This window comes from Papio anubis, chromosome 12 (assembly GCF_008728515.1).
Source record: "Papio anubis isolate 15944 chromosome 12, Panubis1.0, whole genome shotgun sequence".
Classification (NCBI taxonomy): domain Eukaryota; kingdom Metazoa; phylum Chordata; class Mammalia; order Primates; family Cercopithecidae; genus Papio; species Papio anubis.
The window spans coordinates 15,466,788-15,485,717 of record NC_044987.1 but is presented as its reverse complement, the minus strand read 5'-3'; the positions used below and the strand labels follow the sequence as shown (position 1 = coordinate 15,485,717).

Here is an 18,930-nt window from a genome sequence, read left to right as displayed (position 1 = left end):
TTCTAGCACTTTTGGAGGCCGAGGCAGGTGGATCACCTGAGATAAGGAGTTTGAGACCAGCCTGGCGAAAATGGCAAAACCCCATCTCTGCTAAAAATACAAAAATTAGCCAGGCATGGTGGCAGGCACCTGTAATCCCCGCTACTCGGTAGGCTGAGGCATGAGAATCGCTTGAATTCGGGAGGTGGAGGTTGCAGTCAGCCGAGATTGTGCCACTGCACTCCAGCCTGAGGGATAGAGAGAGACTCTGTCTCAGAAAAAAAAGAAGAAAAAAAAAGGATGTTAGAGGAGTGCAAAAAGTAAACTTCACAAATACCACAGAGTCACTTTTTCATATGTCCCTACTATCTCAAAATGATGCTATGTCACTTCTGTGTATAGCTTCTCATGGCACACAAACAGTAAACCTACAGTAGTTGTCCATGAGGATAGATCTTGCTTGCATTCAAAGCTGGTTTAGCCAGAGTTGGGAGTGGAGAATGGCCATGTAATATCTTGGACACCTGCCGCTTATCATTAAAACACTCAGCTCTCAAAGCCGCCACTTCCAGGTTTTTGCTCAGTTCTATGTCCCATACCCTGCCACTATGGAAAGGGGGAGAAAGCCCAGGGCCTTGGGAGTTCCTGCCCCATCAGTATTTCCGTTTCCTTTTTTTTTTTTTTTTTTGAGACAAGGTCTTGCTCTGTCACCCAGGCTAGAGTGCAGTGGCACAATCATGGTTCACTGCAGCTTCCACCTCCGGGGCTCAATCGATCCTCCTGCTTCAGCCTCCCAAGTAACTGGGACCACAGGTGTCCACCACCACGCCTGGCTCATTTTTGTAGTTTTTGTAGAGATGGGGTTTCACCATGTTGCCCAGGCTGGTCTCGAACACCTGGGCTCAAGTGATTCCCCCACCTCGGCCTCCCAAAGTGCTGGAATTACAGACAGACATGAGCCATCGCGCCCAGCCCGTTTCCTTGGGAAACGTTTTGAGCGTCTGTTAGGTGTCATACGCTCTGACGGGGAACAAAAACGAATGTAAGACATTGACTATTGTTCACAATCTGCGTGGTGGCAGACACAAACTTCTAATTTTATTTCTCCTCTCATACAGCCGAAAAACTGGTTTAACATACACTGTTTCATTTATGCCCCAAAACAGTCCTGTGAGGTCAAAACGTCATTCACTTAGGCACGACGGGTTACAGTCCACAAGGCGCATGACATCGCTCATCTTGATCTCCCGGTACCCGCGCATTTTAGGAAGAAACACGTTCAAAGGGATGAAGGGTCCGCTCTCAAGCATTTTAGCTAGCGAAGTTACAGTCACATCCGGCAAAGTCGCACACTGCGGAACTAGGACTACCGCGCGCGGCCCCGCCCACTTTCCCAGCAGCGGGAAGCTGTCACCCGGACTCTAGAGATCCTGGGCCCAGGGGCTCCCGGAAGCTGCCGACCACGTGATTCGCTGGCTCAGCTCACGTGACAAAGCTCCCGGAGGTGGGGGCCCTCGGCCAAAATGGCGGCCTACCTGCAGTGGCGGCGCTTCGTTTTCTTCGACAAGGAGCTGGTGAAGGAGCCGCTGGGCAATGATGGGGCCGCTCCCGGGGCCACACCTGCTTCTGGATCCGCTGCTTCCAAGTTCCTTTGCCTCCCTCCTGGCATCACTGTCTGCGACTCAGGCCGAGGGAGCCTGGTCTTTGGAGATATCCTTCGTTTGGAGCTGTCTTTTCCCTCCCGGGATCCCGAAGAGATCGAGTTAGGATGAAATCTGTTTGTTGGAGGGGTCAGTGCCGCGTGCCTCTTTCCTTTAGCTGGTCATCCAGAGTCGTTCTGTGATCTACGGGAAGAAAGAAGTCCATTTCCTAACTTGTTATCAACTGAGCAATCCTGGGCAAGTCATTTAACCTCTCTGGGTTTTAATTTCCTTATCTGTAAGAGAAGTGTGCATGCCAATTTGACAAGCTTAATTTGAGATCAATTAAAAAAAAATGCAAGTTGGCTTTAAAAGATGAATATGTAAAGTGACATGCTCTCCCCTGCCCGTTATCGTTGGCGAGGAGGTAAATGAGGCTAGCAGTTGTTGCTTTCGTCTTCATGTTGCTGGTACTCAACTCTGGCCTTTTTCACTCTTTTTTTTTTTTTTTTTGAGACGGAGTCTTACTCTTGCCCAGGCGGGAGCGCAGTGGCACGATCTCGGCTCACTGTAACCTCCGCCTCCCGGGTTCAAGCGATTCTCCTGCCTCAGCCTCCGAGTAGCTGGGACTACAGGCGTGCGCCACCACACCCGGCTAATTTTTTACATTTTTAGTACAGACAGGGTTTCACCGTATTGGCCAGTCTGGTCTTGAACTCCTGACCTCGTGATCCACTCGCCTCGGCCTCCCAAACTGCTGGGATGGCCCGCTTTCTTTTTTTTTTTTTGAAACGGAGTTTCACTCTTGTTGCACAGGCTGGAGTGCAATGGTGTGATCTGGGCACACTGCAACCTCTGCCTCCCGGGTTCAAGCAATTATCCTGCCTCAACCTCCTGAGTAGCTAACAGGCACACATCATTATGCTCGGCTAATTTTTGTATTTTTAGTAGAGACAGGGTTTCGCCATGTTGGCCAGGCCGGTCTCGAACCCCTGACCTCAGGTGATCCGCCCTCCTTGGCCTCCCAAAGTGCTGGGATTACAGGCGTGAGTCACCGTGCCTGGCCCTACTTTTTTTAAGATAGGGAGTTCCATGAGATGATATGTAGGAAAATCCTTGAAAATTTTAGAGTTATATGCATGTAATTGTTATCTGAGTTCTGGTCTGAATATAAGTATCTCTCCTTGGAAAGGAGGCTCCTTGACTACCCTGCACATATGGAAGGCCAGATCTGGTTCTTGCCACGTTCCCTACAGCTTACAGGCTTCCAGGCCTACAAACTACGGGTGACACACCTGTACCAACTGAAGCAGCACAATATTCTGGCATCTGTTGGAGAAGATGAAGAGGGCATCAACCCCTTGGTGAGTCCCAGCAGGGAAATGGGAAAGATCTGGAAGCCTGGAAATGATTTTTTCTTGGAGAATGACTAGCATTTACACTTCTGAGGTCTGTCCACAGGTTAAGATCTGGAACCTGGAGAAGAGAGATGGTGGCAATCCACTCTGCACTCGAATCTTCCCTGCTATTCCAGGAACAGAGCCAACTGTTGTATCTTGTTTGACTGTCCATGAAAATCTCAACTTTATGGCCATTGGTAAACAGAAGGCAAAACTAACACTCCTAGATTCGTTATATATTTTCTTCAGAGTTGCTTCTGCTTCTCATCTTTACTGTTTTCGTGAGACCACTTTGTATTGAACTGAGGCCTTTGAGATATTAAAGTTTGGAATGGGGGCCAGGCACAGTGGCTCACGCCTGTAATCCCAGCACTTTGGGAGGCTGAGGCGGGCGGATCACCTGAGGTAGTTTGAGACCAGCCTGACTGACATGGAGAAACCCTATCTCTACTAAAAATACAAAATTAGTTGGGCATAGTGGCACATGCCTGTAATCCCAGCTACTAGGGAGACTGAGGCAGGAGAATCGCTTGAACCTGAGAGGTGGAGGTTATATGCAGTGAGCTGAGATTGCGCCATTGCACTCCAGCCTGGGCAATAAGAGGGAAACTCCATCTCAAAATAAATAAATAAATAAATAAAATAAATAAAGTTTGGAAAGGGAAGGGATTTAATTTTGTTCTTTGAAAATGTGTCAGTGAGTGCCAATATTCAGGTTAACCATTAATTAGAGAGGTTGGGTATATGGAGAAAGCTTGTCACTTCTGAGTGCCTCAAGGGTCTTTTTTCCCTCTCCATTTCCTGATCTTTTCAGCCTCACTGAAGTAATTTTCTTGTTCTCCTACAGGTTTCACAGATGGCAGTGTTACATTGAACAAAGGAGACATCACCCGAGACCGGCATAGCAAGACCCAGATTTTGCACAAGGGCAACTATCCTGTAACTGGATTGGCCTTTCGCCAAGCAGGAAAGACCACTCACTTGTTTGTTGTGACAACAGAGAACGTCCAGGTATGACCAAGGCCTCCACTCTTAGGAGCAGGCAGGAAGGGCTTCTCCATTGCTCAGGGGGATAGGGTAAGGAAGTGACAGGAAAGGTGGGATTGTTAAAATTTTAATCATATAATTCGAATCATTTGCCTAGCTTTGTATTTTATTTCTTTGCCTAGGAAGCTGGGAAGAGTTAGACTCTGGGCTTGTAGTAAAAAGACGTGAATTTTCTTTCTCTTTTTTGAGACGGAGTCTCACTGTGTTGCTCAGGCTGAAGTGCAGTGGTGAGATCTCGACTCATTGCAACCTCTGTCTCCCAGGTTCAAGCGATTCTCCTACCTCAGCCTCCTGAGTAGCTGAGTAGCTGGGATTACAGGCGCACAGTAGCACATCCAGCTAATTTTTGTATTTTTAGTAGAGACGGGGTTTCACCATGTTGGCCAGGCTGGTGTCGAACTCCTGACCCCAGGTAATCCACCCACCTTGGCCTTCCAAAGTGCTGGGATTACAGGCATGAGCCATCGCGCCTGGCCTTGAATTTTATTTCTAACTAGCTTTTTTTTTTCCCTTGAGACAGGATCTTGCTGTGTCGCCCAGGCTGAAGTGCAGTGGCGCTGCATCAGCTCACTGCAACCTCTGCCTCCTGGGCTCAAGCGATCCTCCCACCTCAGCCTCCTGAGTAGCTGGGATTACAGGCATGCGTCACCATGCCTGGCTAATTTTTGTATTTTTTCTAGATACGGGGTTTCACCGTGTTGCCCAGGCTGGTCTGAAACTCCTGGGCCCAAGCAGTCCACCTGCCTCAACCTCCCAAAGTGCTGGAATTACAGGCATGAGCCACTGCACCGGCCTATTTCTTTTTTTTTTTTTTTTTTTTTTTTTTTTTTTGAGACGGAGTCTGGCTCTGTCGCCCAGGCTGGAGTGCAGTGGCCGGATCTCAGCTCACTGCAAGCTCTGCCTCCCGGGTTTACGCCATTCTCCTGCCTCAGCCTCTCGAGTAGCTGGGACTACAGGCGCCCACCACCTCGCCCGGCTAGTTTTTTTTGTGTGTTTTTTAGTAGAGGCGGGGTTTCACCATGTTAGCCAGGATGGTCTCGATCTCCTGACCTCGTGATCCGCCCGTCTCGGCCTCCCAAAGTGCTGGGATTACAGGCTTGAGCCACTGCGCCCAGCCTGCACCGGCCTATTTCTAACTAACTTTTTAAATGACAATGGACAAGTATCTTTACTTTTCTTGTTCCTGGTGCCCCAGATTTACAACAGTCTACTCTCTCAGGAATACTGTTGATAAAACAGTAGAAGATTATTGCATTTCTCTTACTTGTAGAATTTCTGTACTAGATAGAAATAATATATACAGAGAAAGAAATGGTGGTCCCTGTTTTTTATATATATATATATATATATTTTTTTTTTTTTTGAGACGGAGTCTCGCTTTGTCACCCAGGCTGGAGTGCGGTGGCACGATCTCGGCTCACTGCAAGCTCCGCCTCCCGGGTTCACGCCATTCTCCTGCCTCAGCCTCCCGAGCAGCTGGGACTACAGGCACCCGCCACCGCGCCCAGCTAATTTTTTGTATTTTTAGTAGAGACGGGGTTTCACCGTGTTAGCCAGGATGGTCTCGATCTCCTGACCTCGTGATCCACCCGCCTCGGCCTCCCAAAGTGCTGGGATTACAGGCGTGAGCCACCGCGCCCGGCCCCCTGTTATATATTTAATAGATGGGTGATGGTTAATGAAGAAGGTCAGCAGCCAAGAGAAAGACTTAGAATGCTAAGAGGGAAAAAAGAGCCAGTATGGAGATGAGAATACCTTCGTGAAGGCTTAGTGTTACCTCCTCAAAGGAGCCTGTTAACCCCTTTCTTACTTCTGGCAGTCCTATATAGTTTCTGGAAAAGACTATCCTCGCGTGGAGTTGGACACCCATGGTTGTGGCCTGCGCTGCTCAGCCCTAAGTGACCCTTCTCAGGACCTGCAGTTCATTGTGGCCGGGGATGAGTGTGTCTACTTGTACCAGCCTGATGAACGTGGGCCCTGCTTCGCCTTTGAGGGCCACAAGCTCATTGCCCACTGGTTTAGAGGCTACCTTGTCATTGTCTCCCGTGACCGGAAGGTTTCTCCCAAGTAAGGACTCCAGTGAGAAGGGACAGGGAGAGGGCTGGACTTGTTCCCCAGAGTCCGCCTGATTTTAAAATCCTAATGCCTGGATCCTGCCAGTCTCCTACTCCTACTCTGGTGTTATGTAGATAACATTTCTTTTTTTTTTTTTTTTTTAGATGGAGTCTCGCTTTGTCACCCAGGAGTGCAGTGGCGTGATCTCGGCTAACTGCAACCTCTGCCTCCTGGGTTCCAGTGATTCTCCTGCCTCAACCTCTTGAGTAGCTGGGATTACAGGCATGTGCCACCATGCCCGGCTACTTTTTGTATTTTTTGTAGAGACAAGGTTTCACCATGTTGACCAGGCTGGTCTCAGACTCCTGACCTCAGGTGATCCACCTGCCTCGGCCTCCCAAAGTGCTGGGATTATAGGCATGAGCCACTGTACCCAGCTGGTGACACTTATATCTAGAGTTGGTTATAACATTTTTTTTTAATGAAAAATGGGTGTTTTTGCTGCAGGTGTTTGCTACATAGCCCTAGTATACTAGAATGCTCCAGGGAATTTGGACCTGTTTTTTTGTTTGTTTGTTTGTTTTGTTTTGTTTTGTTTGAGACGGAGTCTCGCTCTGTTGCCCAGGCTGGAGTGCAGTGGCACGATCTCGGCTCACTGCAAGCTCCGCCTCCTGGATTCACGGCATTCTCCTGCCTCAGCCTCCCGAGTAGCTGGGACTACAGGTGCCTGCCCTGATGCCCAGCTAATTTTTTGTATTTTTAGTAGAGATGGAATTTCACTGTGTTAGTCAGGATGGTCTCAATCTCCTGACCTCATGATCTGCCCGCCTCGGCCTCCTAAAGCACTGGGATTACAGGCGTAAGCCTCCGCGCCCGTCCTTACTTTGTTTTGTTTTTTAACTCTTTTGTCAAAATAAGTTGGGCAGAGGAACAAAGGATTCAGGAGTGGAGAAATTAGAAAGTGCTGGGAAATGTGGGATGCAAGTTTTTTGTCTTGTTTTGGTTTTGTTTTTTTAAGGGGTAGGTGGGGTCTTCTGCATGATGAAAGTACTCCCTGTTAGATGCTGGTTTGTTTTGCTTTCATTCAGTTCCAGGCACAATGTTTTAAATATACCATGTATTGGATGATTATTTTCTAAATGAATGGATATCTGAATGTACTTAATTTTCTCATCTGTTGCTTGGGTTAATTGTAGGATCCTAAAGGGTAAGGTCAGGTTTATATGTTCTCTTTCTACAACTACCAGCATAGTGCTGCATGTTATGGGATGTGAGGGACCAGAGAGGTGATTTGTGCTGGGTGGAATGTGCACCAAAGTTATCATGGGAAAGGAAATAAAAGGGAGATAAGACAGAGATGTCCAAATATCTGGTGCTTTTTCTTTCCTATGCAGGTCAGAGTTTACCAGCAGGGACTCACAGAGCTCCGACAAGCAGATTCTAAACATCTATGACCTGTGCAACAAGTTCATAGCCTATAGCGCCGTCTTTGAGGATGTAGTGGATGTGCTTGCTGAGTGGGGCTCCCTGTACGTGCTGACGCGGGATGGGCGGGTCCACGCACTGCAGGAGAAGGACACACAGACCAAACTGGAGGCAAGGCCACCAGGCTCCCAGAGCTGGCCACAGGCACCTAGAAGCAGCTGCAGGAGCAGGTTCCCCAAGTCATATTGGCTAGGGTGTTTCCCTCCTTGTGGGTCACAGCCTTACTCAGCTTCCTTAGGGTAGGATTATAAGGTAAATGGCCTGGGATGGGGCTTTAGAGGGAAATAATGGCTGGGAGTCTGAGCCCACTCTAAGGGTTCACTTTGTTTCCAGAGCACCTTGTGAAATAAGGTGATACTGATCTTGGGGATTTCTGGGAGCTCTAGGTGTGTCTAGGATCTAGGCAGATCAGAAATCCAGGACTTTCTGTTTTGCATGTTGTGGGCACATTTTGGGAAAGTGTCTTACCAGGACCACTTCTACCAATTTTCTAATCTCTCTTCCCTTCTAGATGCTATTTAAGAAGAACCTATTTGAGATGGCGATTAACCTTGCCAAGAGCCAACATCTGGACAGTGATGGGCTGGCCCAGATTTTCATGCAGTATGGAGACCATCTCTACAGCAAGGGCAACCACGATGGGGCTGTCCAGCAGTATATCCGGTCAGTCTGGAGGCACTTTGGGATATAGCTGTGAATGCAGGGACAGGCAGCTAGATAGCTAAAGCCCATCCATGCTCCAGGTAGGGGCTAGAATTCTACCAGGAACTGTTTTTGCTTTTGTTTTTGTTTTGTTTGTTTTTGTTAGTTTTTTTTTTTTGAGATGGAATTTCGCTCTTGTTGCCCAAGCTGGAGTGCAATGGTGCGATCTTGGCTCACTGCAACCTCTGCCTCCTGGGTTCAAGTGATTCTCCTGTCTCAGTTTCGCGAGTAGCTGGGATTACAGGTGCATGCCACCACAACTAGCCAAGTTTTTGTATTTTTAGTAGAAACGGGGTTTCACCATGTTAGACAGGCTGGTCATGAACTCCTGACCTCAGGTGGTCTGCCTGCTTCGGCCTCCCAAAGTGCTGAGATTATAGGTATGAGCCACTGCGCCCAGCGTTTTGTTTTTGTTTTTGTTTTGTTTTGTTTTTTGAGATGGATTCTCACCTTTTACCCGGGCTGGAGTGCAATGGTGTGATCTCAGCTCTCTGCAGCCTCTGCCTCGGGTTCAAGCGATTCTCCTATCTCAGCCTCCCGAGTAGCTGGGATTACAGGTGCATGCCGCCATGCCGGGCTAATTTTTTGTATTATTAGTAGAGACGGGGTTTTACGGTGTTCCCTAGGCTGGTCTCGAACTCCTGAGCTCAGGCAATCCACCTGCCTTGGCCTCCCAAAGTGTTAGGATTACAGATATGAGCCACCATGCTCGGCCTTTTTAATTTTTTTTACAGGAACCATGATGCCTTAAATGAGAGGACAAGATTCCTTGTTGAAAAGGGAATTTTAGGGTCAAATATTATATGACCAGTATGCAGTTCAGCTGATGATTACCTCTCATTTTAACCTTTAGCTTGGCCTTTGTAAATACTTACTTTGACCTGGTTCTTTAAGGGGGAAAAGAGATTCATTTCTTGCTTCCATAATTCCTTCCCTCAGTACTAATTCTTGGAATTTTCTGCCTTGAGAAGGGGTTTTAGAAACCAGTCTAAGGTGGCCGGGTGCGGTGGCTCACGCCTGTAATCCCAGCACTTTGGGAGGCCAACGTGGGCGGATCATGAGATCAGGAGATCGAAACCATCCTGGCTAACATGGTGAAACCCCGTCTCTACTAAAAAATACAAAAAATTAGCTGGGCGTGGTGGTGGGTGCCTGTAGTCCCAGCTACTCGGGAGGCTGAGGCAGGAGAATGGCCTTCATGAACCCCAGAGGCGGAGCTTGCAGTGAGCTGAGATTGCGCCACTGCACTCCAGCCTGGGCGACAGAGCGAGACTCCGTCTAAAAACAATAAATAAATAAAAGAAACCTGTCTAAGGCTAGGGTGCAGTGGCATGTGCCCGTGATCCTATCCCTTTGGGAGACCAAGGTGGGAGGATTGCTTGAGCCCAGTCTGAGCAACATAGCAAGACCCCATTTCTAACAACAAATAAATACATAGATTTAAAAATATGGCTGGGTGCCATGGCTCATGCCTGTAATCCCAGCACTTTGGGAGGCTGAAGCGGGTGGATCACTTGAGGTTAGGAGTTCGAGACTAGCCTGGCCAACATGGTGAAACCCTGTCTCCACTTAAAAAAAAAAAAAATACAAGGCCAGACGTGGTGGCTCATGCCTGTAATCTCAGCCCTTTGGGAGGCCGAGGCAGGTGGATCAGAGGTCAAGAGTTAAAGACCATCCTGGCCAACATGGTGAAACCCCATCTCTACTAAAAATACAAAATTTAGCTGGGCATGGTGGTGGATGCCTGTAATCCTAGCTTAAAAAAAAAATTAGGCCGGGCGCGGTGGCTCAAGCCTGTAATCCCAGCACTTTGGGAGGCCGAGACGGGTGGATCACAATGTCAGGAGATCGAGACCATCCTGGCTAACCCGGTGAAACCCCGTCTCTACTAAAAAATACAAAAAACTAGCCGGGCGAGGTGGCGGGCGCCTGTAATCCTAGCTACTTGGAGGCTGAGGCAGGAGAATGGCGTAAACCTGGGAGGCGGAGCTTGCAGTGAGCTGAGATCCGGCCACAGCACTCCAGCCTGGGCGATAGAGCGAGACTCCGTCTCAAAAACAAAACAAAAACAAAAACAAAAACAAAAATTAGCTGGGCGTGGTGGCATATGCCTGTAATCTCAGCTACTTGTGAAGCTGAGGCAGGAGATTCACTTGAACCTGGGAAGCAGAGGCTGTCGTGAGCCGAGATTGTGCCACCGCAATCCAGCCTGGGCAACAAGAGCAAACCTCCATCTCAAAAAAAAAAAAAAAATTAATTAAATTAAAAAATAATAATATATAAGAAAAAGAACAAAAATACAGCAATAAAACAACAAGAAAATAATAATATAAAAAGAAACCTGTCTAGCCTCTTCCCCATTCTCTTTAGAATTCCTATTTTTAGCCAAATTTTAAGAAGCAGTGCCCTGGAGCCTTGCTACCCACTGTGGTCCCAGTCTAGTAGCACCGATATTACCTGGGACTTTGTTAGAAATGCAGAATCTCAGACCCCACCCCAGATCCACTGAAATAGAATTAGCATTTTGAGAAGATCTGCAAGTGATTTCTGTGTACATGAGTTGGACAAGTGTAGTGATTCAGATGCTGTCTGGTGCACATGTCTCCCTAGAACCATTGGAAAGTTGGAGCCATCCTACGTGATCCGCAAGTTTCTAGATGCCCAGCGCATTCACAACCTGACTGCCTACCTGCAGACCCTGCACCGACAATCCCTGGCCAATGCTGATCATACCACCCTGCTCCTCAACTGCTATACCAAGCTCAAGGACAGCTCGAAGCTGGAGGAGTTCATCAAGGTGCAGGATGGTGTTGGTGGGAGAGTCCTGGAGGCCCCACTGAGCATGAGGTGGCTCCACCGGGACTCGTTCGTTTCAGCAAGACATAGGGAGAGGAAAGGGCTGACCTTATTTAGAGGAGCGGCTGTTCCTGTTAGTTCTGTGCCATCTCCCCTCTTGTTTTATGACTCTAGAACTTCCCATGGTATCTAAGCCCAGGGTGGTGGCACTGGGGAAGCCCTGTCCCTAGCGGTGTCCCTCTAATGGTAGGGGCAGAGGAAAACTTTAGTCAGACACTCCCACAGGCTGACTAGCATAATATTTTCAAAGCGTGGACTTTATGGTATTACCTTAGGCATCTGTCTGAAAGTCAGATGCCTGTTTCCTCTCCCTTCTCTAGCTACGTCTGTGTAAATGATTTTGTCTCATGTCTCCTTGGCAGACAAAAAGTGAGAGTGAAGTCCACTTTGATGTGGAGACAGCCATCAAGGTCCTCCGGCAGGCTGGTTACTACTCCCATGCCCTGTACCTGGCAGAGAACCATGCACATCATGAGTGGTACCTGAAGATCCAGCTAGAGGACATTAAGGTAGGTGAGACTCTGTCTTTTTTCCCCAAGAGACAGGGTCTCGCTATGTTGCCCAGGCTGGACTTGAATTCCTGGGCTCAGGTGATCCTCCCACCCCATCCTCCTGAGTAGAGGTGAGACTCTTAACTTGGGCCGAGCCGTGTTGTTTTTTCTGGCTTTCCCGCCCAGGCTGGAGTGCTGTGGGCGGATCTCAGCTCACTGCAAGATCCGCCTCCCGGGTTTACGCCATTCTCCTGCCTCAGCCTCCCAAGCAGCTGGGACTACAGGCGCCCACCACCTCGCCCGGCTAGTTTTTTTGTATTTTTTAGTAGAGACGGGGTTTCACCGGGTTAGCCAGGATGGTCTCGATCTCCTGACCTCGTGATCCTCCCGCCTCGGCCTCCCAAAGTGCTGGGATTACAGGCGTGAGCCACCGCGCCCGGCCAGGTGAGACTCTTAACTTGGGCCGAGCCGTGTTGTTTTTGAAGACATCCCCAGAATGATGAAAGTGCTTTCTGGTGGCTGAGGCAGGAGTATGCACTACTCTGCCCTTTACTTTTCCACAGAATTATCAGGAAGCCCTTCGGTACATCGGCAAGCTGCCTTTTGAGCAGGCAGAGAGCAACATGAAGCGCTATGGCAAGATCCTCATGCACCATATACCAGAGCAGACAACTCAGTTGCTGAAGGGACTTTGTACTGATTATCGGCCCAGCCTCGAAGGCCGCAGCGATAGGGAGGCCCCAGGCTGCAGGGTGAGGCTGCAGGGAAAAGAGCTTCAGACAGTGGGGATCACTTCAGGGGCTTCCTGTATATCACACCCACTCACTCAGCCTCCTTTCTCCTCCCTTGCCATCCTAGGCCAACTCTGAGGAGTTCATCCCCATCTTTGCCAATAACCCGCGAGAGCTGAAGGCCTTCCTAGAGCACATGAGTGAAGTGCAGCCAGACTCACCCCAGGGCATCTACGACACACTCCTTGAGCTGCGACTGCAGAACTGGGCTCATGAAAAGGACCCACAGGTGAGGCCTGGCCAGGGCTGCAGGAGAAAAGACAGTTCATGCCATCTCCATTCTTCCGTCTTGGGGGCTGCCTTTCACTGCATTCCTTAGACCAGTAACACCTTACCACGGGGCTCAGTGGTCCTCTGTGAAGAGGGAATGGACTGAGGGAAAGAGTTGACTGGCCTTGTCCAAAGAGACCTTGTGATTTTCCCCTTTTGTCCAGCAACTCTGCCCTCCTTCTTCTCCAGGTCAAAGAGAAGCTTCACGCAGAGGCCATTTCCCTGCTGAAGAGTGGTCGCTTCTGCGACGTCTTTGACAAGGCCCTGGTCCTGTGCCAGATGCATGACTTCCAGGATGGTGTCCTTTACCTCTATGAGCAGGGGAAGCTGTAAGAGTTTGGGGAATTTCAGGGAAAGGGGAAGAATCCAAGTCATTTTCCAGAGACAGCCACTGAGGTGTGCCCTTGCCCCGGCCACAGATTCCAGCAGATCATGCACTACCACATGCAGCACGAGCAGTACCGGCAGGTCATCACCGTGTGTGAGCGCCATGGGGAGCAGGACCCCTCCTTGTGGGAGCAGGCCCTTAGCTACTTCGCTCGCAAGGAGGAGGACTGCAAGGAGTATGTGGCAGCTGTCCTCAAGCATATCGAGAACAAGAACCTCATGCCACCTCTTCTAGGTACTTGGGAAGACAGGATGGGTGGGTGACAAGCTGCTGACAGCTGGGCTCTGTGGCAGGGGCCCTTCAACTCTATCCAGAGAGTGCCGCACGCAGTTCATTGTCTTGTTTCCTCTTGGACCCCAATCTCAGTGGTGCAGACCCTGGCCCACAACTCCACAGCCACACTGTCCGTCATCAGAGACTACCTGGTCCAAAAACTACAGAAACAGAGCCAGCAGATTGCACAGGATGAGCTGCGGGTGCGGCGGTACCGAGAGGAGACCACCCGTATCCGCCAGGAGATCCAAGAGCTCAAGGCCAGGTACCCAGGGCATGGATATGTGGAGTCATCCAGGGGATAACTTGCCCTTCACAGGGTATTTATTACTAAGTACTTTGCATAGAGGATTCTATGGAGTGCTTTTGAGCATTTTGATTCTTCAAGGTGTGTTTTAATGGAGGAATTCTAAAAAATGGTTTATTACACAGATCATTATTTACTGGGCTTTGGAGGATATTATTTTGTAGCAGGTACTTTTTGTTCTTTATATGCCTGTATTTTACCTTTTCTAAACACATCCATATTGTGGTTGGAAGCCATTCTGGTGTTTTTCTTTTTTGAGACAGGATCTTGTCACTGAGGCTGGAGTGCAGGAGCGTGATCACGGCTCACTGCAGCCTTGACCTCCCGGGCTCAAGTGATCCTCCCACCTCAGCCTCCAAAGTAGCTGGGATTACAGGCGTGCGCCACCAAGCCCAGCTAATTTTTGTATTTTTAGTAGAGATGGGGTTTACAGTGTTGACCAGACTGGTCTCGAACTCCTGGCCTCAAGTGATCCTCCCGCCTTGACCTCCCAAAGTGCTGGGATTACAGGCATGAGCCACCGTGCCCAGCCATAATCCCAACTCTGAAATCTTATCTGCCCTTAACATTCTGTAAAATATTTATTAGAGAACAACAGTTTCTTCATTCTACAAATTCTGAGTCTCTGTGATGTCCCAAGCACTATTCTGAACAGCACAGGCAAAAAGCCTGGCCTTCCTGGAGCTTTATGTTTTAGAAGAGACAGACAGCAAACATGTTAAATAGGCAAACTTTTTTTTTTTTTTTTTTGAGATGGAGTCTCACTCTGTCACCCAGGCTAGAGTGCAATGTTGCGATCTCGGCTCACAGCAACCTCCACCTCCTGGGTTCAAGCAATTCTCCTGCCTCAGCCTCCTGAGTAGATGGGATTACAGGTGCCTCCCACCATGCCTGGCTAATTTTTGTATTTTTGTAGAGACAGGGTTTCACCATGTTGGCCAGGCTGGTCTTGAACTCCTGACTTCAGGGGATCTGCCTGTCTTGGCCTCCCAAAGTGCTGAGATTGTATGAGCCACCGCGCCTGGCCAAACCGGCAAACTTTTTTTTTTTTTTTTGAGATGAAGTCTCACTCTTGTCCCCCAGGCTGGAGTGCGATGGTGTGGTCTCAGCTCACCGCAACCTCTGCCTCCTGGGTTTAAGCTATTCTTCTACTTTGGCCCCCCGAGTACCTGGGATTACAGGTGCCTGCCACCATGCCTGGCTAATCTTTATATTTTTAGTAGAAACAGGGTTTTGCCATATTGGCCAGGCTGGTCTAGAACTCCTGACCTCAGGTGATCCACCTGCCTCAGCCTCTGAAAGTACTGGGATTACAGGTGTGAGCCACTGCGCCCGGCCAAGGTGATCCACCTGCCTGGGCCTCCGAAAGTGCTGGGATTACAGGTGTGAGCCACCACGCCCGGACTAATAGGCAAACTTTTGTAGTACGTTAGGTGGTGATAAGTTCTCAGTGTGAAAATGAACAAAAGCTAAGGGGAGATGGGGAAGAAGTGGTCAACAAGTTTAGGCTGTGGCTGGTCAAGCGGTGGCTCACGCTTCTGCAATGCAGCATCTTTGGGAGGCCTTTATCGGGTTGATCACGAGGTCAGGAGATCGAGATCCATCCGGCTTAACACACGGGCAGCATCCCGCCTCTAATAGGCCGGCGCAGTGCCCGGAAGCTTCCCAGGTAACTGCAAAAGAGACTAGTGCCGAGACGGCGGACTGGCTGTCAGGAGATCGACCATCCTGCCAACGTGAAACCCCGTCGCAAATACAAAAACTAGCAGGGCGGCGGCGCCCAGTCCCAGCTACTCTGGAGGCTGAGGCAGGAGAATGGCTGGAACCCGGAGGCGGAGCTTGCAGGATTAGAGATCCGCCATCAAAAATCGTGTTTCTGTATGATTGACCGCACCGGCAAAACAAAAAATGCAAAAAATCCACGGTATATGGCTTATAGTCCTGGGGCTTACTTGGGAGGCTGAGGCAGGAGAATGGCGTGGGAACCCGGGAGTGGAGCCAGAGCCGAGAGATCTGGCCACTGCACTCCAGCCTGGGCTTGCTGTGCTGTAAGATCTGCCTCAAAAAAAAAAAAAAAAAAAAAAGAGAGAAGGTGGCCAGGAAAGGCCTCACTGAAAGGGTCACATCTGACTACAGACCTGAAAGTTAATTTAGTGGCAGTTGTGAAAATGGAGAGAGAGGAAATGATCCCCAGGCTGAGTTGGCCTCGTTGGGAGCATGCTAAGACTCACTACAGGTCCAGGGCTGTTATAATCATTTGACTCCCCTAAGACGATAAGAACAGCAGGGCAGGGCCTTAAGGGGCCTTACCAGGGACCTTGCCCCGCCCACTTCAGCTGCCTTCTTTCTTATCCTTGACTCCTGGCCTTGCCCTCACTTTTGCCACTCACTTCTGGTCTTTCTTCCCTGTAGTCCTAAGATTTTCCAAAAGACCAAGTGCAGCATCTGTAACAGTGCCTTGGAGTTGCCCTCAGTCCACTTCCTGTGTGGCCACTCCTTCCACCAACATTGCTTTGAGAGTTACTCGGAAAGTGATGCTGACTGTCCCACCTGCCTCCCTGAAAACCGGAAGGTCATGGATATGATCCGGGCCCAGGAACAGAAACGAGATCTCCATGATCAATTCCAGCATCAGGTGGGGATGAGTGGGCTAGATGGGCCAGGGGATTCCCACTAGTGTCACAGAGTCACTGGAGGGCTTGTTTCCTTATCTCCTCCTCATTTGAGAAACAGGCACTTTGATTCTGATTGGTACTCCTTTCCTCCTCTTCTCCTGCAGCTCAAGTGCTCCAATGACAGCTTTTCTGTGATTGCTGACTACTTTGGCAGAGGTGTTTTCAACAAATTGACTCTGCTGACCGATCCTCCCACAGCCAGACTGACCTCCAGCCTGGAGGCTGGGCTGCAGCGCGACCTGCTCATGCACTCCAGGAGGGGCACTTAAGCAGCCTGGAGGAAGATGTGGGCAACAGTGGAGGACCGAGAGGACAGACACAATGGGACCTGAGTGGGCGTTACACGGAAGGCTGGCTGACATGCCCAGGGCTCCACTCTCATCTAATGTCACAGCCCTCAGAACTAAAGCAGACTTTCTTTCCCTGCCTTCTTATTTAGCCAGCCTGCCATCCCTCCTCTTCACTAGCAGTGTAGATCATTCCAGATCAGTGGGGGAGGGCACCTCAGCAACCTCTGAGTGTGGACAATAGCTGCTTTATTCTCTATCCAAGAGCACCAGGCTGTGCTTGGGTCCTTGCTCGCAGAGTCTATAAATAAAAGAATATAATGATTTGGGAGCTTAAGGATTTTTTTCTGGGGACTTCCTGGTGATTCTTAACTGCATGATGGACTTCCTTCCCTCTGCTCTCCTGGCATTCCACTTCCCTCCTATGGTGTTCTTGGAGACCATGTTGGCTCAGTCTCGTTCCGGTAATGGGTGGGGCCTGTGGCATTGCGTACAGTTCAATTTACTGAAGAACCTCTGCAAAAGACCTAATGACTGAGCTCCAGGAGCAGCCTGGACCAAAACACACAAAACAACTCTTGCTCTTTCCTCTTGCTGGTCTCTATGGCTGTAATTTGGGCAAAATACTCAAGCAGGAGGCAGACTCTGGTAGGGAGCTTTGGGCTTAACCTACCTTAATAATGGGTAGGTTGGCATCTTGCTGTACTTACTACCAGATGATAAACAGGAGAAAAGGTCCTTTCTGGAAACACCTTTCCCTCTTTGAAATTGTCAGCTAAAGTTTATGTTGCTAGGTGTCCCTGTGTAATTTGGGTGGCGCTGCCTGTCTGAAAATTGCTCCTATGTTGTTTTTTTCTCTACAGCCTCACCTAATTTCATCTCCTATGTTGTTTAATTGGAGGAAGTACGTTTGACATTGTGGTTTAGGTAGTATTTAGGATTGCCATGGGCTGGGCGCGGTGGTTCATGCCTGTAATCCCAACACTTTGCGGGACTGAGGTGAGAGGATCACTTGAGTCCAGGAGTTCAAGACCAACCCCTCAGGCAACATAGTGAGACCCCCGTCTGTGCAAGAAATAAAAATAAACTAGCCCAGCCTGGTGGCGCTTGCCTGTGGTCCCAGCTACTCAGGAGGCTGAGGTGGGAGGATTGCTTGAGCCCAGGAAGTTGAGGCTGCAGTGAGCCTTGATCACACCACTGCACTCCAGCCTAGGTGACAGAGACCCTGTCTCAAAAAGTAAAAAAGAAAAAAATAGTGGCAGTATTGTAGCTGCTATGAGTAGACTTTGGATCCACTGACCTGGGTTCGAATCCTAGTTGTGCTGTTTGACTTAGGGTACATCTTACCTTCTCAACTGTGTTTTTTTTTTTTTTTCCCCCAGTGGGCTTTTGGGGAACAGGTGATATTTGGTTATGTGAACAAGTTCTTTAGCAGTAGTTTCTGAGATTTGGTGCCGATCACCCAAGCAGTGTACACTGTACCCAATGTGTAGTCTCTTATCCCTCACCCTACTCCCACTCTTTCCCCATCAATCTGTTTCTTCATCTGTGCATTAGGGATTATAACACCTACCCTATATGGCTGTTATGAAAGCCTAACAAGCAAATAGGTGTCCAGTTCTTTGTACAGTGCTAAGTACATGGCGCGGTGGCTCATGCTTGTATTCCCAGCACTCTGGGAGCCTGAAGTGGGCGGATCACCTGAGGTCAGGAGTTCGAGACCAGCCTGACCAACATGGTAAAACCCCATCTCTACTAAAAACACAAAAACTAGCTGACTGTGGTGGCAGGTGCCTGTAATCCTAGCTACTCAGGAGGCTGAGGCAGGAGAATTGCTTGAACCCAGGAGGCGGAGGTTGCGGTGAGCCGAGATTACACCATTGCACTCCACCCTGGGCAACAAGAGTGAAACTCCATCTCAAAAAAAAAATTAAAAAAAACATAAAAAAGGGGGGTCTCACTCTGCCATCCAGGCGACAGTGCAGTGGCACCACCATAGCTCACAGCTGCCTCGACTTCCTGGGCTCAAGCGATCCTCACACCTCAGCCTCCTGAGTAGCTGGGACTACAGGCGTGTGCCACCACACTGGATATTTTCTTTTTCTTTTCTTTTTTTTTTTTAGTGGCCGGATCTCGGCTCACTGCAAGCTCCGCCTCCCGGGTTTACGCCATTCTCCTGCCTCAGCCTCCCGAGTAGCTGGGACTACAGGCGCCCGCCACCTTGCCTGGCTAGTTTTTTGTTTTTTTTTTTTTAGTAGAGACGGGGTTTCACCGTGTTAGCCAG

At 49.3% G+C, this 18,930-nt stretch overlaps 1 protein-coding gene across 4 annotated transcripts; it reads left to right on the top strand.

Moving 5' to 3' along the window:
* The first annotated feature begins 1,375 nt into the window (after nucleotides 1-1,375).
* On the top strand, nucleotides 1,376-16,972 carry VPS11 (VPS11 core subunit of CORVET and HOPS complexes). 4 transcript variants are annotated; one of them, XM_003910807.3, is made up of 16 exons: nucleotides 1,376-1,689; nucleotides 2,835-2,983; nucleotides 3,081-3,216; nucleotides 3,867-4,030; nucleotides 5,886-6,133; nucleotides 7,516-7,717; nucleotides 8,118-8,269; nucleotides 10,919-11,105; nucleotides 11,527-11,673; nucleotides 12,219-12,407; nucleotides 12,514-12,675; nucleotides 12,906-13,045; nucleotides 13,136-13,338; nucleotides 13,471-13,642; nucleotides 16,097-16,319; nucleotides 16,464-16,972. In XM_003910807.3, the coding sequence occupies exons 1-16, from the start codon at nucleotides 1,503-1,505 to the stop codon at nucleotides 16,626-16,628; spliced, it is 2,826 nt and encodes a 941-aa protein (XP_003910856.1). In that variant the 5' UTR covers nucleotides 1,376-1,502; the 3' UTR covers nucleotides 16,629-16,972. The 4 variants fall into 4 exon arrangements, 3 of the variants coding, with proteins under 3 accessions (XP_003910856.1, XP_031508750.1, XP_021782307.1); XR_002517250.2 differs by having other exon boundaries at nucleotides 1,448-1,689; nucleotides 3,069-3,216; nucleotides 13,457-13,642; XM_021926615.2 differs by having other exon boundaries at nucleotides 1,454-1,689; nucleotides 3,069-3,216.
* The last annotated feature ends 1,958 nt before the right edge of the window (nucleotides 16,973-18,930 follow it).